The sequence below is a fragment of the Neomonachus schauinslandi genome, chromosome 11 (genome assembly GCF_002201575.2).
Source record: "Neomonachus schauinslandi chromosome 11, ASM220157v2, whole genome shotgun sequence".
Lineage (NCBI taxonomy): Eukaryota > Metazoa > Chordata > Mammalia > Carnivora > Phocidae > Neomonachus > Neomonachus schauinslandi.
The window spans coordinates 37,952,178-37,973,131 of NC_058413.1; the positions used below are offsets into that span (position 1 = coordinate 37,952,178).

At 46.8% G+C, this 20,954-nt stretch overlaps 1 protein-coding gene across 3 annotated transcripts in view; it reads right to left on the reverse strand.

Moving 5' to 3' along the window:
- The window catches only part of NAV2 (neuron navigator 2), a 394,949-nt gene that overhangs the window by 121,434 nt on the left and 252,561 nt on the right, over nt 1–20,954 (reverse strand). For all 3 annotated transcript variants that reach the window (XM_044919653.1, XM_044919654.1, XM_044919651.1), the window contains one exon: nt 6,217–6,339. In XM_044919653.1, the coding sequence (XP_044775588.1) occupies nt 6,217–6,339 (123 nt within the window). The remainder of the gene's footprint in view (nt 1–6,216; nt 6,340–20,954) is intronic.

A 20,954-nucleotide genomic window follows, 5' to 3' on the forward strand; every position in this document is an offset into this window, starting at 1 on the left:
CCAGGGGCCAAAAGCCTGGGATGAGGGGAGAGGAGTCATAAAATATCCCCCTTTCCCTCTTTTTTTTTTTTTTAAAGACTATTTATTTGAGAACGAGAGAGAGAGAGAAAGAGCGCGAGAGAAAGAGAAAGAGCGCGAGAGAAAGAGAGCGAGCACGAGTCGGGGGAGGAGCAGAGGGAGAAGGAGAAGCAGGCTCCCTGCTGAGCTCAGAGCCTGACTTGGGACTCTATCTCAGGACCCTGAGATCATGACCTGAGCCGAAATCAAGAGTCAGATGCTCAAGGGGGCGCCTGGGTGGCTCAGTCAGTTAAGCATTTGCCTTCAGCTCCGATCATGATCCCAGGGTCCTGGGATGGAGCCCCGCATCGGGCTCCCTGCTCAGCGGGGGGCCTGCTTCTCCCTTTCCCTCTGCCTGCCACTCTCCCTGCTTGTGCTCTCAGGCTCTCTCTCTGTCAAATAAATAAATAAAATCTTAGAAAAAAAAAAAAAGAGTCAGACGCTCAATCCACTGAGCCATCCGGGTGCCCCGTGTGCTTGCATTTTTAGTGACTAGGGGCTCATTTAAAGAGAGGACACCAGGATAAGGGCCCGGAGCCAGGGAATGGAAGAATCTCTGCACTGAGGGTTCCCTAAAGAGGCAGTTACATGAGGTGGTTAGAGCATCAGGAGGGTCTGGCAGGCCTGGGTTTCAATTCCAGTTTGGACACCTGCCAGGTGTGTATGTAACCTGCCGCATATTTACTGACCTGACCCTCTCGGGACACCACTGCTATGTCTATGAAACCAGGATGATACCTCCTCTCAAAGGCTCAGGGTTAGGAGGAAACAACATCATATCTGTAAGGTGCTTGGCACAGTTCCTGGCATATAGCAATCCGTTGGGAAATGGTGACTATTACTATTTTTATTTTCCGGTCTGTATTAGTTGTCTATCGCTGCTGTAACAAATTATTATAAACACGGTAGCAAAAAACAACACATATGCACTATCAGATCTGTGAGGCAGAAATCCAAACTGAGTCTCATGGACTGAAAGCACGTGTGGTGGCAAGGCCGCACTCACTTGGGTGGCTCGAGGGGAGCGTCCGTTCCCTTTGCCTTTTCTCCTTTGGAGAGGCCACGGCCATGGGCACGCTTTGGCTGCAGCCCCACCCTCCGTCTTCAAGGCCAGCAGGGCAAGTGGGGTCCTTACAGCCCATCGCTCTGCTTCATCTCCCGCCCAGCTCTTCTACTTTTAAGGACCTGGTTATCACACTGGCCCACCAGGACAGTCCAGGCTAATCTCTCTATCCAAAAATCGGCTGATAAGCAATTGCAGTTCCTCCCGGCCATGAGGTGTAACATATCCACAGGTTCTGGGGGATTAGGCTGTGGACCCTGTGGGGCCATTACCCTGTCTACCCTCTCTACCAGGGGCTTGGAAGGGAGGGCAAGGGATTGGTTCCCATTGGTGCTTCCTCTCATCTGCACACCCCAGCAGGGGCTCGGTCGAAGAAACACCTGGGTTGGGGACCTACTACCTGGTAAGGGCTCCCACGAATTTCATCTGCTGGCTGGGGACCTCTGGCCTGGATTCAACTCCTCTCTGCAGGTTAGGCCTGAATTGGTGAATACAGTGCTTGGTGCCAGGAGGCCGCCTTGCTGCATACAAATCACAAAGCCCAGCGGTGCCCTGGGCTCTTGGACATCTTGTGGCACTCCCGGTGAGGAGGAGGATTGGGCTTGGCAGGCTGGTGAAATACCAGGTTGCATAGTTACATCCTCACACCGGGGGACTCTCAATTCAAGCTGAAACTGGGACAGCTCTGAGCACCAGGGTCTGGGCCCCAACCACAGACGGTAAAGCTTGTACAGTGACTCTGAATCCTCATTTTCAAAGTGCAATCTCAATACCTAAAACATTCAGAGCTTGGAGGGCAATGAAAACCCTGTAACAAGAAGGAACAGAAACACTTTCCTGCTTGGTTTCTTGGCATGACATCAGAGGGCCCCTGTCATTTGGTTCAAGTCTCAGGCTGACGTTTTACCGCACTGCATTCTTGCTGTGCTATTTTTATTACCACTTCAGTTAATAAGGACCACTGGAGGTCAATAAATATTCTAATGGTGTAGAAGAAAGTAAGCAAGTCATTCCAAAGCTCTCCTCCCGACCTAACTGTGCACGACGGGCCTGATTTCTGTCCTTGCGCCCTCAGTGACACTTGCATGACCGGGGGACGCCATTTAGAAGCAGCCTGGAACTGCACGTCGGTGACGTCAGCGAGGGCTGCAAACAGCAGGGCAGTGCTGTGGAGGGACAGAGAGAGCTCCTTGGGAATGGAAGCTTTCCCAGACCTGAGCTTTACACTTTGAAAGCACTCAGCTCTCAGGAGTTCAAGAACTTTTGATGGGTCCTGAGGGGACAGCAGGCAGGAACTGGCAGGAGTTTAGCAAACCATCTGACGGTCTGTGAGGCCGGCCTCCTGGCTCCCCGGGGCACTCCATGCCGAACCTCTCTGTATTTGCCTGTTATCTGGGGCCAGCGACTTGGAACAAGCCCCCTCCGTTTGTCCCTTTTGATCCTGTCCCCTCAGCTGGCTGGCTCTAGTTCGCTGGAAGGGGCCACTGATGACTATCAGGTAAAAACTGGAGCCCAGGAGTGGCAATCCCAAAGAGTGACAGCAGATCAAGGGCAGACTTGGCATTGTGGATTGACTATCATCCTTTCTTATTTCTCAGACGCTGGCTGGTGACATACAGGACTCTCAGACTGACATGGTCCCTATCTCCCAGGCTCCGAAGGTACCTATTCCTATCAATTCCTTTTAATAGCCCTGAAGATATCCCAGCCACATCCTGTTGCTAACAGACACGGTTTGTGTGCTAGGTCAGCGTCCTTCAGGGCCTTCCCCTGGAAGAGCTCTAGCTCCTGAGCTGCACCGCTGAGGTTAATGATTTTCCTGTGGGTATGGTGAGGTGATCTGCTCTCTTACGCTCCTCTTCTCTTGGCTGACGTCTAACCAGGCCTCATCCCTCAGTACTTTTCCTATTTCCTTCGTAGCACGCATGCAGTCTGCGGCCTATGCGTGAACCCTAAGGACTGGGCTGTCTTTTTATAAAGAACTTCCGGGAAATATCTCAGCTCTGGGACCTTCTTTTTTCAGCTTAAAAGGGAAGGATTCTGGAAAGGTGCTGCATTTTTTTGTTGGTATTTTTTTCACTTGTCTAATTTAAATAATTTAAAGAACATATTTCTCATTATAGGGACAAGAATAGGATTACCTTGTCTGCAGCCATTTGCATACTACCTTTAAAAAAAAAATACCTGCACACCATCTGTGATATTCTCCTTTGATATTTCACATTAAATTGTCTCACGCCAACACTATTCTTTACCCAAAACAATATTTGTAAAATCTTGGGTTTGATGTACTAGTTATACATTTTTTAATATAATTAAAATGTAAAAGAAATATTTCCCTGTCTACTATCTAAAATTATTTCCGGGCGCCTGGGTGGCTCAGTCGTTAAGCGTCTGCCTTCAGCTCAGGTCGTGATCCCAAGGTCCTGGGATTGAGCCCCGCATCTGGCTCCCTGCTCAGTGGGAAGCCTGCTTCTCCCTCTCCCACTCCCCCTGCTTGTGTTCCCTCTCTTGCTATGTCTCTCTGTCAAATAAATAAATAAAATCTTAAAAAAATAAAATAAAATTATTTCCTATACCACTACTGTTTGCCTCCCACTTTGGGAAATACTCATCTAGAATATAACAGTTTTTGGAAGAGATTTGCATGAAGAACTTTACAGCAACAAATCTACTACAATTTCAACTTAGCCAAAGATGAAGCATTTCTATGGTCTGTTTACAGTAACTTTAGAGATGAATGAAGTTTAACATATTCTAGAACAATGGAAAATATCTCACTGCCTACAGATCAAAACTTGTATGAAATAGGAGATTTATAAGCATTATTAGATCCTAACTTAAAAAAAAAAAAAAAGCCACCTGAATTCTATCTTTAAAAGCTGGTCAGTTATCCTTTCAGTCTTAAATGATCACATCTGAGCATTCCAGTCTTGGGAGAACCAGAAGACATTGCTGTCCAGTTGGTCCCATCAAAGAGGCTGAGCTGGACAACATAACAAACACTATCCATCTTTCCAGCCCCCACCCCCAGTCCTCCACCTCCAAAAGCAGGAACAAGCTCAGCTGTGATCTATAATAATTCCATTAACCCTGCAATGAAGCATTAAATTAAACTGCCTAGCACAGATTCTTCTTTTGCTACAAGGGAAAATGTACCTTGTAACGCCTGAATTTCATGCTAATAGATTAACTAACCAGCTACATGTTTACAGGAGAATACAAATAAGCAAAATAACTAGGCAAATTGTGAAATCTCCAGTGGGGTGTTACAACAATGGACTTTCTCCCTGATAATATCTCCTCTGAAGAGTTTAGTTATAGAGCGTTCCAGCCTTAGAAAGAGCAGTTCTCCGGGGCGCCTGGGTGTCTCAGGGCTTAAGTGTCTTTCTCTCAGGTCATGATCTCAGGGTTGTGAGATCGAGCCTCATGTTGGGCTCCACCCTGGGCGTGCAGCCTGCTTGAGAATCTCCCTCTCCCTCTGCCTCTGCCCCTCCCCACCCTCCCTCTCTAAAAATAATTAATTAATTAATTAATTAATTTAAAAAGAGGGGCGGGGCGCCTGGGTGGCTCAGACGATTAAGCGTCTGCTTTCGGCTCAGGTCATGATCCTCGGGTCCTGGGATCGAGCCCCGCATCGGACTCCCTGCTCTGCGGGAAGCCTGCTTCTCCCTCTCCCTCTGCCTGCCGCTCCCCCTGCTTGTGCTCTCTCTCTCTCTCTGTCAAATAAAAAACAAAAAAATCTTAAAAAAAAAATTTAAAAAGAGCAGTCTTAAAAAAAAGAAAGAGCAGTTCTTAAGTGGTTCACCTTTCTATGGAATTCTCAAACCAATACTTTTAAACAAATTAATTACAGGAAGAAAGCTGACTTGAGCTGACACTGTGGTGAAGAGCCTTTGTCACCTCTGGCATAAATCACCACCCTGGGCCCTGGGAGACTCTGAGAAGGGCAAATTCAAGTTCGTGGCAGAGCCTGGGCCAGCTTCCAGGTTTCTGACAACTGATTCGGTGTTCTCCACACCAGCACAGTCTTCTCAGTCTTCCCGGAGAAAAGATGAAGATTCCTCTTGAGCAAATTCCATTCCTGAGGGTAACTTCAGCGTGCCCTAGTCAGCGTGCCCTGGTTCTCTTAAGCCAGAGAACCACAGACATCACTTAGCTCTTTGTAAAAACTATATCCAGCTAAGAGAACAGCAAGAAGCTGGCTTTGTGCTGCAAATATGTGGCTTTCTGGCCCATGAGGATTAGCACCCAAAAAGGTATGGTGACTTCAAGCACACACATCTAAATTCCATGTTCTGTCTCATCAACACACATGGGGAAAGAGGTCAAGTATACCAGCAAAATAATTCAACAGTCAGATCATTAAAGGGTATTGAAATCTAGAAATACAGCACATCAGAGCTGGAAGGGATCTGGGAAATCATATAGTCTGAACGCCTTCTTTAATAGATTGCTCAAGGCCATAGAATCCGTTTGTGCCAGAGTAAGGATTACCCAATAGCCCTCTAGACTGTAATGTTCTCTGAAGCTCTTTTCATCTCTGATGTGGGCTGTAATGAAGACCAGTCAAGTGCTGTCATGTCAGGTCCTCAGCATGTGCTGTATAAACTACATCCTTAAGCCTTGCTTCCCAGTGCCAGGCCACAGGAGACCCACAGTGAAGCCTGCTCAGCCAAGGCCAGGAGCACTCCCTTGGGCACCCAGGCCTTCTGTGCATCACCAGGGACTGTGTTCCCAAGTCCAGTACCTAGAAAGCTGGCTAAGAGAGGAAGTAAAGCAGATCCCTGGGGCCCGGGGAATTGACAAAGATACAGGTAGCAACAGTCAAAACAACATCCCAAATTACGCAAGCCTGAACTCCCTCTATTCTTGCTGTCAGAAGCGCCACCCTAACCAGAAGCAGGACTCAAGAACCCTTTGGCAGTGCTCTCCTACCTGCTGAGCCAGCTCCTGACCCCAGGCATGGCGTCAAGGCCTCTCACCCCCTGCGTGGGTCACGGCAGTGCCCGTAGTTCTCAATATCATACCCTCACTTCTCAGGCCACTCTGAAATGAGTTCTGCACCTGGTCAGTCTCAAGTGGAGCAAACTTACCTGTCAGCATCGCCAAGGCCCAGGGAGGTATTTCTTTGCAGGGTCTCCCGCACCACAGCCATCCCATCGGGGAGCCGGTTCAGGCGACGAGTGTAGAGGCCAAGTCCACCATCGGTCATGTACCTTCAACAGGAGCAGAGGATGATGCAAAAATACGGTCAAGAGCAATTCATGTACAGTCTTGTTGTTCACATCTAGGAGCCCTGCATGGCCATCTCGTGCTCTAAGGGGGAAGGAACTGAGGCTTTCCCGAGGCTCTGTCACTAATCACAGCCCAGGGATAACTCCGCTGTTAATTCAACCCAAAGGATCACCCACTTGCTAGCAAAAATAGAACTCGGCTTAATTAACCCAAACTCACAGGAATCTATGAAGCAGAAGGGAACTAGTGAATAACACTAACTGTCAGATGTATTCATGACATTCTTTTTAATTTGGCAATTATACAAGCAGGTGTTTTACCTAAGTAATGGGAGTGGAACTGACAATCATTAGCAAAGCATAGGGAAAAAAATATGACAGAACAGTGCAATGGAGAAAGTAGGCAAGCTTTTAAAAGAGGATGGAAAGGAAAGACAGAGGACAGATGAGCCACCTTTGTCATCACGGGCAAGTTGCTTCTCTGGGTCCTGGGTCTTTCATCTGAACTATGGGAATATCACAGCCTTCCTGCATCCTCAAGGCAGACATGAGAAATAGCCAGATAAGGCATATGAACGTGCTCTGCAATTTGTGTAAGACCATATACACGGAAGACATTATTAGGGGTGTCATTATCTTGAAGTACCTACAATGGTGAATTTCACCTTTGATATCGATGCTTTAAGAGGGTTGTCACAAAACTCTCCAAACAACACTCACACTAATTTACTCTTCCAGATTTCTTGGTGAGTCCACAAAGCTATCTTCCAATGGAGTCGGTGTTATCAGGGGAGGGGGTACCCCCGGAGCTTCTTCTGTATAGATAGCCATCCGTTACCCAGACCAGTTCCTGAGAGCTTCGCCACCAGCAGGGGGTAGTTGAGGTACAAAGCAGCTTTACCTCATCTACCCTGCCTCCTTCCAAAATCCCATAAGGGAGACTGCTTGTGCTATCACCCCCATCTTCAGAGGAGGACAGGAAGGCAAGACAAAAGTTGGGCAGATCAAGAAACCAAACTCGGTTCCCTTGAATTCTCACACGGGCTCCATCAGATAGACCTGCAAGGTGTCTGAAGATGCAGGTGTCTCACATTGCAAGTGAAATGACATTTATTTATTTATTTATTTATTTATTTATTTATTTATTTAAAAGATTTTATTTATTTATTTGACAGAGAGAGACACAGCGAGAGAGGGAACATAAGCAGGGGGAGCGGGAGAGGGAGAAGCAGGCCCCCCGCCGAGCAGGGAGCCCGATGCGGGGCTCGATCCCAGGACCCTGGGACCATAACCTGAGCTGAAGGCAGAAGCCCAATGACTGAGCCACCCAGGCGCCCCTGAAATGACATTTATTAAGAAGACCCATGAGTGGTGATTTTCCTGAGACAGTCCACTGAGCTACATCACACAAAATGTCTCACTGCATTTAGTATTTTAGCTTTAGAATATATGAAGTAGATTTTGAGGGCTGTCAATTCTGGACTTTCTTCTACTTCGAGTTTGGGTCCTTTCTGGGATATATTCTTAGAAAGATGGAATTACAGGATGCTGTGGAGGTTGCCCATGACCAGTACGTTTCAGTTAGGGGCAGAGAAGACAGTTCTCACTGGCGCATCTGGGGTAAGAAGAAGTTTCCATATGCGTCAAAAGAATTCTCCTTTACGGCAGCTTCCAGGACACCACATCTAAACGGAACTTCTCTGATGTCCCCTCCCGCCCCTCATGACATTAATGATCAGAGGCAATGCAATGCCAACATGATGTAAAATCTGTTGGAGCAGTCAAACCAATTGGTTGTGGTTGTACCAACAAAATGACAACAGATGAGACTGAGTTTTTCACTCCACTGTGTCATATGAAAAACAAAGCAAAGGGGTGCCTGGGTGGCTCAGTCTTTAAGCACCTGCCTTCAGCTCAGGTTATGGTCCCAGGGTCCTGGGATCGAGCCCCGCATCGGGCTCCCTGCTCGGCGGGGAGCCTGCTTCTCCCTCTCCCACTCCCCCTGCTTGTGTTCCCCACTCTCTCTACATCTCTATCTGTCAAATAAATAAATAAAATCGTAAAAAAGAAAACAAACACTGTAAATATACTAAAACCACTGCATTATATACTTTAAAAGGGTGAATTTTATGAATTGTATGTCAATAAAACAACAAAAAAGAGGGATTACAGCTACAGTTTAATAATTATTTGTGTAATTACTTTTTAGTGCTTATCTCCTACACTCTATGGTAAATTCCTTGAGGACAAGGGCTATTTGTACTTTGCTGAAATCTATATCCCATGTGCCTGACACATAGTAAGTGCTCATGACAAATTGTTTGTGTTGCATGAAGACCAAAGACACAGGCATAGAATGGGGTTTAGCAAAAACTTTTGGGGAGGACACCGATTACAGGTTTGCTTTCCTCTTTTTATTTTTTAAAGATTTTAGTTTTTTTAAGTAATCTCTACATCCAACCTGGGGGTCAAACTCACAACCCAAGATAAAGAGTTGCATGTTCCACCGAACGAGCCAGCCAGGTGCCCCTTCCTCTTTTTTTTTTTTTTTTAAATCAATTCTTTTTTTCTTTTGAAAGTTTATTTACTTATTTATTTATTTGGTAATCTCTACCCCCAGTGTGGGGCTCGAACTCACAACCCTGAGATCAAGAGTTGCAGGCGCCACTGACTGAGCCAGCCAGGCGCCCCACGTTTTCCTTCCTCTTAACTGCCGGCAAACATGACACCTAAGATATATGGCAAGGCAAACTGAACTGTTTATCTGCCGGTCTACCCACCCATCTGTCTACCCAACCAGCCACCCATGTGGTGTAACCCAGGTTCCAGTGGTGGGCTCCGTGTACGTATCCTACAGCCAGCACGAGGAGAAAAAAGCACCCACCTAGATCAAAATGCAGTGACTTCGCCAGAGGCTGGAGTTTCTAGCTCAAATGTCCTTTCAAGGACAATTCAGGGGAAGCTCTTCAAAACTCAATCTGCTGCACCATTAAGCAAGGCAGTTAATTTTGATTTTAGCAAAGCCCACCCAGCCATATACACGAAAACTTTTCAACTGCGGGGATCTTGTCAAAGGACAAACAAACTCATTTTCGCATTCATTTCCCTGCTGGATTTTTATAGCTGGTGAAACAACACTCACAGTTGGGCAATTACACGCACCCAGGCGTGTAGACAACGCCCCCAGGTACACAGCGTCCGCCTTCTGCAGAGGCGTGGGGCAGGGCCTGGTCCACAGACGAATGCAGAGACGCGCTGCAGCCCCCAACCCACTAACACCCGAGCACGACGTGGTTCTGTCAAAAATGAAAACCCACACCGGTGGGAGGGCCCTGGAGAGATGGGACTGCATGTGTTACCTCGGCCTATCGACTGCTACAGGGAATTCTGATTTTGTTCAGGCCGAGAGGAAAGGCAAGATAAATCAGATCCTCTGCCTTTGCAAATGGCACAGAGAACTAAAGAGCCTGGGAGTTGAATGCAACTAATCTGACTGTGACCCAGCTTTGCTGCAAATCTATTTCATTTTTTAAAAAAATATTTTATTTATTTGAGAGAGAGAGAGAGAAACAGCATGAGAGGGAAGAAGGTCAGAGGGTGAAGCAGTCTTCCTGCTGAGCAAGGAGCCCAACGTGGGGCTCGATCCCAGGACCCTGGGATCATGACCTGAGCCAAAGGCAGACGCCTAACAACTGAGCCCCCCAGGTGCCCCGCAAATCTATTTCATTCACTGTGTGTGAGAAGGGTGAGGGTAAGGGATTGGGGGTGGGGTGGGGAGAAATGGTGAGGAAATGGGGAATTTACATCTTTTCCCAGACATTTGCAAAAACACATATCCGATCATATATAGTTTTTATAACATTCTTAAAAATAAGTTCTATTTTACGTCCTCTCACTAGGAGACAGCTGTCACTACAACCAGGCTCACACTCAACAATCTAATGTAAAATATTTATTTTTAAATTATTACCCACTGATTCCAACAGCCTCATTTACAAAACGCTCCCTATATGTTTTTAAATAACCCTTCTACTCTCAATGAAAAATAAAATTTTGGTTTGACCCAGATTTGTGTAGGAACTAGCTACTGAATATATTAATATAGACTGCCTTCATCAAGTTAATCCCTTAAGAAAGCTAATTTACAGGTGAAGCAGTCACTGGTACGTCCATCTGAATCAGCAGCCCTTGTCCAGCAGGGCTGAGAAGGCTTGTGTTCTGGATGGTGGGGGTGGGGGCAGGGGAGCCATGGCCATGCCCCATCTTTGGGAGCTTTAGCAAGGCTCACACAGGGTTAGCTTGAGGTCACAAGAAATGAAGCAGCAGATCCAGGGACTGGATCCTCCAGCACCAACACTGTAGGGTTCCTTCTCCTTGGGGAAATAAATAACTAGTGCTGGAGCCTAATGATGTGCCAGTAACATCCTAATGTTTGCTTGGTGGGGTCCTGACTAAGCCACCAAGCCGCTCAACAATTTCCACATTACCGTCTCAAGTTCTGCAGTGATGGGTGCAGGGGCCCTGCCTCCGCCTTCCACAGCCTCCCTGGAGGCCCCCCAATGGAGCCTGGGCTAACGACACAAGGTGTGTGTGTGTGGGGGGGGTGCGTTTCTTTTCAAGGCTGGGGCACCATGGGCTGGCCCACGAGCATAAGAGTTAGCATCAGGGCTCTCTTGTCAGAAAGACCTGGATTCAAATGTCTCCTCTGCCCCTTGCCGGCTCGGGGACCTTGGGTGCATCATTATTAATAAGAACTAATGGTTATGGAGGCTACCTGGGTACTGTGCTAAGTGCTACCCATAAGTCATGACACTGTACCTTCAAGGCTCTCATCAAGTGTATTATCTGTTTTTCAGATGAGGACAATGAAATTGTGGTCAGGATCACAGTGCAGGTAGGTGGGTTCAAACCCCAGCTTTGTGTCACACTTTTTGGTGTAATTCCTTTGAGTTTCATTTCCTCAGCTATAGGGTGGGCAAAACTACAGGTTAACCTCACAGGGCTGCAGTGGGCACGGCCGTATACAAAGCCCAGGGCCTGGGAGCACTTCAAACATGTTAGCTGCTGTGACCATCAGCAGCGACTGCCCATATCACAGAGCAGTGACTGTGCGTCCCCTCCTCACTTTTTAATCGCACAACTAGTAGGTACCAGGCTCTGTACTAGGCTGGGGTTACAGGGGTGGAAAGACCTAGTTCCTGCCCTGGTGAAACTCAAAATCTACAGGGGACTCCGACATTGAACAGATAATTCCACTACGACATGAAGAGCATGAGTATTGCAGATGGATGTAGGACAGGCTCACAGCACCCTGGGGGAGAGTCATAGAGGAGCTATGTAAGCTGGCCTTTAAAGGGTGCACAGGAGTTTGCCAGCCACAGGAGAAGGATCCGTTTAGGCACATGGGGATCACGTACAAACGCAGGGAGAAATGGGGAGGAAGGTTCAGTTAGGAGGATGGGAAGTAGATCACTGTGGCTAGAGCATCAGGAACAGACAGGAGCAAGGTGGCACAGGGACCGGGGCTCACTTGGGGAGCCAGGTGGGTTGAGACCTCTGACTTTGAGCCAAGGAAGCTAGCTACAAAGGTACTAAGCAAATGACTAACAGGTTCTGGTTTCTGTGTCAAAGAGAACACTGACATTTCAAGACTTCTATCATTTAATACTCCAGTTGGGGTGAGCATTTTTTCATCAGAAATTCCTTCTATGGACTTTTCAAAATGCACCACTTGTCTGAATCCTCTCTGTGTCATCTCAGACCTTTGGGGGAATGACCAGACTTGTAGGGTAGACTCACCATCCCTCAGGCAGGAGAGATCTGTGAACACCACATGCCTATCATGAAGAACTTCCTAGACAAAATAGGTGCATTCTATGTAACTGACACTAGCTATGAAAAAGCTTTGGAATCTAATAGGACCTGTTAGAACAAATACACCAGATTTTGAATCCAATGTTTCGCCAATAGATCTCTTCTTTAAACGTAATGAGACAACAATGTGAAACAAGTGAAACTGGCTTTGTGAATCACCTTCAGAAGGAGGGGAAGGTGGCTCCTCGTGCCCAGAGTTCACAGTTCAACGTAGCTTGTGTTAGTAACACAAACTGACTTCCACTAATCGCAAAAGAAATCACCTTCTTTCAAGGACTGGGGGAGCGGGGAGTGGACGGGAAGGGAAGAAATACATACTGACCTCATCAGTCTCCGTGCATGTCTAATAGAGCATGGCATGAACAACAACAGAAACCCTCAAATGCAAGAAATGAAAGTAGTACAAAACGGGGGGTGGGGGGTGGGAATCAAGCCTAGGTGATTCTTTTTTCTTCAAAGCCATGTCAACCTGTCTATATGTTTTGGATAAACTTTTGATTTAAATGTGAAGATAGCAAAGAAAATGGAATACAAGAAAAAAATATATATATACACACACACATACATGTATAATTCCTTGCTAATAGCAATATGACTAGATGAGCATATATGTCAACACATACTTTGTTGCATATGGTTAAAGGAAAATGCTGTGGGCTGATGAAAAGTACCTGCAGATGAGCATCTCCCCAGTGTCCAGGACCCCAACAATGTATGTTTTCCCCAGCACCCCTCTGCCTCACAGCAATGCTGTACAGCATGTACTCTCTAGGTTTATTAGCATGTAAATGGAGTTTCTGGACAAACCTGTACAAGAGGATGCCTTTAGTTTAGGGCCTCTTAGAAGTCAGATGAATGAACTTCACTGGGTCACAGAAGGACAAACCGACAAGCCAGTCTAACAAAGCTGCCTACACCCTTTTGAAGAAAGCTGCTCTCTAGGACCCAAAAGAAGCTGTTCCATTTGACTTAAGGATAGAAGGGAAAGCATTTGCATGCAAAAATAGGATGCGGGGGAGGGGAGTGGGTTTAAATTTTCAGGGCTAATTTTAAAACTGTAGTATTAAAATTTTTAAATTTTTTTTATTTTTTATTTTTATTTTTTTAAAGATTTTATTTATTTATTTGACAGAGACACAGCAAGAGAGGGAATACAAGCAGGGGGAGTGGGAGAGGGAGAAGCAGGCTTCCCGCCGAGCAGGGAGCCCGATGCGGGGCTCGATCCCAGGACCTGGAATCATGACCTGAGCCGAAGGCAGACGCTTAACGACTGAGCCACCCAGGCGCCCCTGTAGTATTAAAATTTAAGCAAAGACTTAAGATTCTACTAAGAAAACATCTGGAAACCACTCTGTCCTCAAAGTTTTTAGGCACCAAAGCTGAGGCAAATGTGGTATATTTCATGTACCCACCACCACCCTACTCACACCCTCCACCCCAATGACAACTACAGAGACACATCACCGAGTGACTCTAATACACTCCTCATGGCATATCTTTAATATTTTATTATTCTTTTATTTTTTAAAGATTTAAAAATTTTTAAGTCATCTCTACACCCAACATGGGGCTTGAACTTACAACCCTGAGATCAAGAGTCGCATGCTCTCCTGACCAAGTCAGCCAGGCGCCCCTATCTTTAATATTTTAAAATCAAATAAAGGTGAGCTCTAATCAAAGCACATGGTGCAGCTTCTTCTCTATTATGGGTCATCTCAAACTACCACACAAGGAAACAAGGCCAACAGCCACCTTTGGAGAAAATCTAAGGTTTGCATGTCTTTCTCAGTTAGGGTTCTCTGCAACAACAGGACTTTATAATTAATCTGGGCTAGACAACACAAGTAATCCAGAAGCATTTCTTTGGCTTTCATGGCTTTTGGGGAACTCCTCCAATGACTCTGCTGGCAAAGACAAAGGGGAGATGTGGACCCAGAAAATCCAAGCCATTTCCTACCTTTCTACTTGATGCAGAGTTGGAGTACCTTTTAGCACCGTTCCCCACGGGAATGTGTTGTACGCCTGCTGGCTCTTCAAGACATCACCAAGATGGTACATCCGTCTTTTTAGGAGGATGTGGGAGTTCACTTCTCATCTCCAGCAAAATCTTGCCTTATTCATTCAAGCCTGGTGCAGCCACCTGAGGCCGTACCATGAGCCACCTTGGCTCAGAGCACAGAACACGGCCATGAGCCGCCAACTGGGAATCCCCACAGCTCAACGGGCGCTAGCCCCTTCCCTGGCTTGTCTGCATTTCACTTCCATTGCACCAAGTCCTGGCTGTAAGGCGAGCCGAATGACTGGGCAGACCCGGCTGATCCTGATACTCTGATCCTTGCTGCGGCAGGAAGTCAAGCTTGCTGCAGAAGTAAACCGGGCTCCGGAGGCCTGGAGTCTGCTCTGGCTAGCCTAGTCACCAGAGCATGCCTCTCTGGGGAGCACTATGGAGACGTTGCTAAGCTAGTCAGACAGGAGCTCAGCTTCAGCAGGCCACGGGGACAGAGGAAGGAGCAGGAAAAGGCAGGCCTGAGTAAAGGAGGAGACAAAGGGTCCCAGGGGTCCCCTTTAAGCCTCACCAGAGGAAATGGGTACCACAGATTTTATTTCCTAAAGCTAGGTGCTGCAAAGCTGCTGGAAGAGAAAAGAAGGCACAGTGGGGAGGTTCTTGCAACAAAACTCAACACACGCCTCGAGACCCCACTTGCCACTCATAATAGGGGTCATGGACCAGCAGCTTCACCGTCACCTGGCAACTTTTAAGAACTGCAGTATCCCAGACCTCCTGAATCAGACTCCCCAGGTTCAGTAAGACCCCCAGGTGGTTCTACTGCACATTACAGAATGGGAAGCACTGGTCTCAGGCAGCGGTCTCTGCAGTGAGGAACATAAGACGACCGACCCATAGGAGCAAAAACTAAGGTGCTTCTATTTGTATGTGTTTCTTATCATGTCCCTTTTAATTCCTATGTTTTGTGCAGGTTTTATACTGTATGCAATATTTAAGTGATGCGAACATACATTTTAAAAACAAACACAATAGATAATGCAGGAACAAGCTCTTTTTTTTACACAATCAAAAACAGGTTCGAGACCATGATCCAAAGCAGAGATTCCTAAATCTTACGTTATGGACCCCAATCTTACATATGTGTAATATGTGCACCCACTCGAGTCAGCTCAAAGGCCCCTGCCAGGCCCCATGTGAGCAGTCCCTCTGACTTAGCGCAGAAGGGGATCCTGGCTGAATCAGTCCCTTTAGCATATTCTGCAAGTTTTCACATAGCAAGACTTCTGCTGTGTTTGCTATCAACTGACTCAGCAGGGGCACGTGGCATGGCTGTAACTCACACATCACCCTGAATTTTAGCACACGGACTCGAGCTCACCACTACCGTGGGTTTGTGCTTGCTCTCACCAAACTCCTAGCAGGAGTGATTCATTAAGTGGGAAAATGCTTGCAGGGTGAAAAACATGCTGCCAAGATCCTTGTGTCTTCTGCAAAATGCAGTGTGAATATTCACAGGTTCCACAAAATTCATCTAGCACGAATTTCCAGAGTATTTTGGTTTAGCTTACCTAGGATGCTGACACGTATAAACTCCATAAACATTTTAAAGTAAAAAAATCCATAATTTGCTAATAAAATACATTCGATCCCACAGAGCCAGGGATTGTAACAGTGGATTTGTCACTCCTATTTAAGTAAATACACATATGTAAAATTTTCACTATAATCCCTAACGATGCTTGTTTAAAATGGGAGTTGGCAGGGCATCTTTCTGAAGAAAGGCTGCACACTTTGGAAATCTGACAGTCCCCTGTGTCTGGAATCTGGTCTGGCCTGAATTATCTTTATTGTGGTGCAACTGTCAGTGTGGGATTGCAGCAAGTATTTCTAGCACTGGCAGGAAGCTTTTTGTCCACCTACTGAAAGATGAAACACTCTCTCACACACAGGAGACAGTCCTCTAGACAAAGCCCCTTTAAGCTCTTTCTTGGAACGAAACAGATGGTGAGAGGAGACTGACTTATATCCAGGAATTCTCCAACCTTAAAATACACCTGAATCATCTGGGAACCTTAAGACAATGCAGATTCCAAGGCCCCAGCTTCACAGATGCAGGACGTCATTCGTGGGACCCAAACCTTGCATTTTTAAATAGACTTTTTTTTTTTTTAAGATTTTATTTATTTATTTCACAGAGAGAGAGCGAGAGCAGGAACACAAGCAGGGGGAGTGGGAGATGGAGAAGCAGGCTTCCCGCCGAGCAGGGAGACCGATGCAGGGCTCTATCCCAGGACCCTGGGATCATGACCTGAGCTGAAGGCAGACACTTAACGACTGAACCACCCAGGCGCCCCAAGACTTTTTTTTTTAAAGAACATTTTGCGGTTCACAGAGAACTTGCACAGAAAGCAGAGTTCCCACAAACCCCCTTTCCTCTGCCACCACTTTCCCTATTATTAACACTTTATATTAGTGTGGTCCACTTGTTATAACTGATGCACCAATACTGATGGATTATTATTAACCAAACTCCAGAGTTTGCATTAGGGCCCACTCTGTGTTGTATAGTTCTATAGGCTTTGACAAACACATATCATGTATCCTCCATTATGGTATCATACAAGAATAGTGTTACTGCCCCCCAGTGTCCCGTGTTCCCCTATTCATCCCTTCCCCCGAACCTGCATTTTTAACAGATATGTAAGTAATTCTCCTGCAGGTAGTCAGGGTCAGACAGTGAGAAATGCTGCCTTAAACCTTGAGGCTTGGACGGAGGGAACTGTGAGCTAGATGGGCCTCAGTTTCCCTGAGAGTTAAAGAGTCACTGCAATGTGACTACAGTATAATCGTAATTTACATTTCAAATCCTCCTAATAACTAGTCGGACCCTCAATATTAAGGGGACAGTGTCCATGTTAACAGTACCTGGTCCCTGATGGCCACTCCATGTCAGATCAAAGCTTGATAAGAGTTGTTAGAATTCCAAGCCTCTACTGAAGTACCAATTAACTCCTGGCCTTGGACTTACAGGTCTGCGTCACTGTGTAACTGTGGAAGCCCAGGCTGGGAGGGGACGTGAGAGGACAGTACCAGGCATGCTGAATACAGGGGATCACGGGCAATATGTGGGTTATGGGAGGTGCCATAATCCCATGCCCCTACCCTGCAAAGCCTTCTGCTTTGCCTAAAGAATCCTTCCCCCCAGGCACTTCTTATACATGGAGGCACGCCTGCGAATCCTTTGGACACTGCTATATTTCATCATTCTTACGATTTTTTTCTTTTTTTCTTTTTTTTTTAAAGATTTTATTTATTTATTTGACAGAGAGAGACACAGCAAGAGAGGGAATACAAGCAGGGGGAATGGGAGAGGGAGAAGCAGGCTTCCCGCGGAGCAGGGAGCCCGATGCGGGGCTCGATCCCAGGACCCTGGGATCACGACCTGAGCCAAAGGCAGACGCTTAACGACTGAGCCACCCAGGTACCCCTCTTTTTTCTTTTTTAAAGATGTATTTGAGAGAGAGAGAGAGAGAGAGAGAGAGCGCGCGCTTGCACATGAGCAGGGGGTGGGGCAGAGGGAGAGAATCTCAAGCAGACTCCCGGCTGAGTGTGGAGCCCAACGTGGGGCTCGATCTCACGACCCTGAGATCATGACCTGAGCCGAAATTAAGAGTCGGACACTTATCCGACTGAGCCACCCAGGCGCCCCATCATCCTTGTGATTTCTGATATGACTCCCCAACCCCGAAGTGCTCTACGATGCAAGTTCACTTTTCACATTAGGTCAGAGGAATTTATGTTGGCATTCGGGATTGTGTGATCCCTTCTGAAGATGACTAGAACCTCAGGGCGGAATCAGACATCCAGTGTCTCCTTCTCTTCTGGTTTCACGAGACAGCCCCAGATCATAACCACAGTCATTACCAGACCAGGGAGAGGCCAGCTGGCGCTTTGGTTCAGGTCCGCGCAAGTTTTGCCCTGTTTTATCTAGCCTGCAGCTGAAAGCAATGTCAGGGTGCCCTGAGAATAGACAGAGGAAGAAAGTAACCAACTTGTCAGTGGGAGACAGACCCCTTCTGCAGATGGAGGCATGAAGCAGGCCTGGGGAACGCCACCCAACATCCGCAAACAACTTGGTTTCTGGCAGCAGCTGCGGGCTGCAGGAAGCATTGCACCCAAGTCCTGTGCAGGCTGTTGGTCTAGAGATGGCCCCCATTTTGCGGTGTTGGCCTGTGTGAGACACATTTAGGCAGCCCCCACTGCAAGGCAGGCCCTGGCCTGGGTGCTAGGGATGGGAGAATCAGACTTGGTCCTTGGCCCTGAGGGGCTGAGTGCAGACATGCGGATGTTTGCATGGGGTTCAGCAAAGGCCTGAGCAGCGAGAGGGGCCGAAAAGACTTCTGAGAGTAAGCACTATGCAAGGGGCATCCCGATGGATGAGGTGTTTGCCAGGCAGCCTGGAGTAGGGGCACAGAAATTAGATCGTGCATAGAGATACACATGTGCAAATACAAAGGATCGAAAAATGTACAGTAAATCCATTGTGTGGCCTCAGATGGTAAAGTTCTACCAGGTAGCATTTTCATTAAAAAAAAAAATCATTTTTCTGGGGGCACCTGGGTGGCTCAGTCCGTTCAGCGTCCGACTATCGATTTCAGCTTAGGTCATGGTTCAGGGTCCTGAGATCCCTCCAGTCAGTGTGGAGCCTACTTAAGATTCTCCCTCTTCCTCTCTCTCTTCCCTCTCCCTCTCCCTCTGCCCCTCCCCGCTCCTCTCTCTCTCTCCCCCTCTAAAAAAAGAAATCATTATTCTGGGCATTCATTCTAGATGGGATTCAGTAAATGTATTCCAATTCAAAGAAACAGATCTGCAGGGCCTCTGGCTTCAAGGGTAGGGATTAAGCCAAAACTGGGTCACCACAGGATGCTCAAATTACCTGCCACTAAATCCAGCAAGACCAGGAGACACAACAGCTGACACACAGATGCCTGGCCCCGTTCACTTTTCCATGTGTTCATGTGCACCAGGTCACCTTCAGACACAGCACTCAGGCAGCTGGGAACACTGTCCTCTGTGGGCATGGGCCCATCTCGGGGACAGGGCGGGAGTTTGAAAGTGTATATTTCATGTTACAGAGTCACCATTTTAAACAAACAAATAAAAACACCCACTGTTTTTTGTAATCTATTGTGTAAAGGCTGACAAAATCCTGGTGGGGAGGTGCATGAGTGGCTCAGTTGGTTAAGTATCCAACTCTCAGTTCTGGCTCAGGTCATGATTTTAGGATCCTGAGATCCAGCCCCATGTCGCGCTCTGCACTCAGCAGGGAGTCTGCTTGAGATTCTCTCCCCCCACATACACACACACACACACACACACACACACACTGCACTCTCTAAAATAAATAAATAAATATTTTTAAAAAAATCCTGGTTGGTGCGGAACTGTTAAAGATAAAATGATTCTCACACCTATTCTTACCCTTGCCACACCCCCTTTTCAAAAAATCAAAGTGTGAGGTCTTTATACTAATCAGGAAGGGATTAAAACAAAGCTTGCAAAATAGCTATTTTTCCTCCTAGAGTTCAGACTCTGGACTACCTAAGCAGCAGGCCCTCCATATTAAGAGACTCTCCAAAAATGTATGGCGCCTCCTCAGAAGGGGCATAGGCTCTATTCCTGCGGGAGGGAGGAGGCTATGGTTGTGAGTGCAGAGAGGCCCACCTGTGCTTCAGCCAGGTCCAGCTGATCTCACAGCTGCCTCTCTGGGTTCCAGCACCCCCAACAGCTGCACTGCATAACCCTGGTAAAATAAGTTGTGGTGGAAATTCTGAAAATCTTAAAAATGCAACAAAATCCTAAAGTGAAAAGGCATTCTATGCAAACCAACGTCCACTGGAAAAGGAAAATCAGCCCAGCCTCCAGCTGGGCACATCCTGAGTAACACCTGAGACCTTTTCAGGTAAACCGGAAAAAAATGCCCTTTTTCTACCAAGGCCAGTAAAAGTGTGTCCTACTCCAAGAAGTGCCTGTGGGGGCTGACATGGTACAAATCCCAAAAAACAGATGATGCGCTTCTCAGTGACTAAACACTGTGCTCATCTGCCCTGACGTGGGGCGTCCTCAGTCCGAATGCTCTGCCTCACCCAGCACGTTAGTGCTAAAACACAGAATGCCTTTGAAGACTATGCCCCCTACCTCCCACTTAGGATAAGGTCGCACCTCTCAAACTTCACCTTAAATGTAACTGAACATTACACAAAATACCAAAAATAGGCAGGCTCACAGGACTACGGGATATTAGATCTGGGGGGAGGGTGGGTGATTCTCGAAGATAAATGACTCGATCTAATGATGTTTCTGATGTAGAACTGAGATTCACTGAGTTTAAGTGATGTGTGCAGGGACATACAACTAGAAAGAAGACACTGATGGTTGGTTTCATTGTAATGCGGTGTTGGGTTCAGTAAATTCACTGGGCTCAACAAATTTGTCTTTCATGATAAAATAGAAGCTTGACTCCTTTATTCTACATTTTACTCTAACTGCCTATCTATCTCCTTGTGCTCCAGCTTCTCACCCACCAAGTTCAATAAAGGTAAGATCATTGTTACTGTCACTATTATTTTAGGACCGGCATTTTTGCTTCGATAGCCCTACTCCCTAGAACTGTGCCCAGAACTCTTGAGATAGGCACCTAAAAATGTTTTTGGTG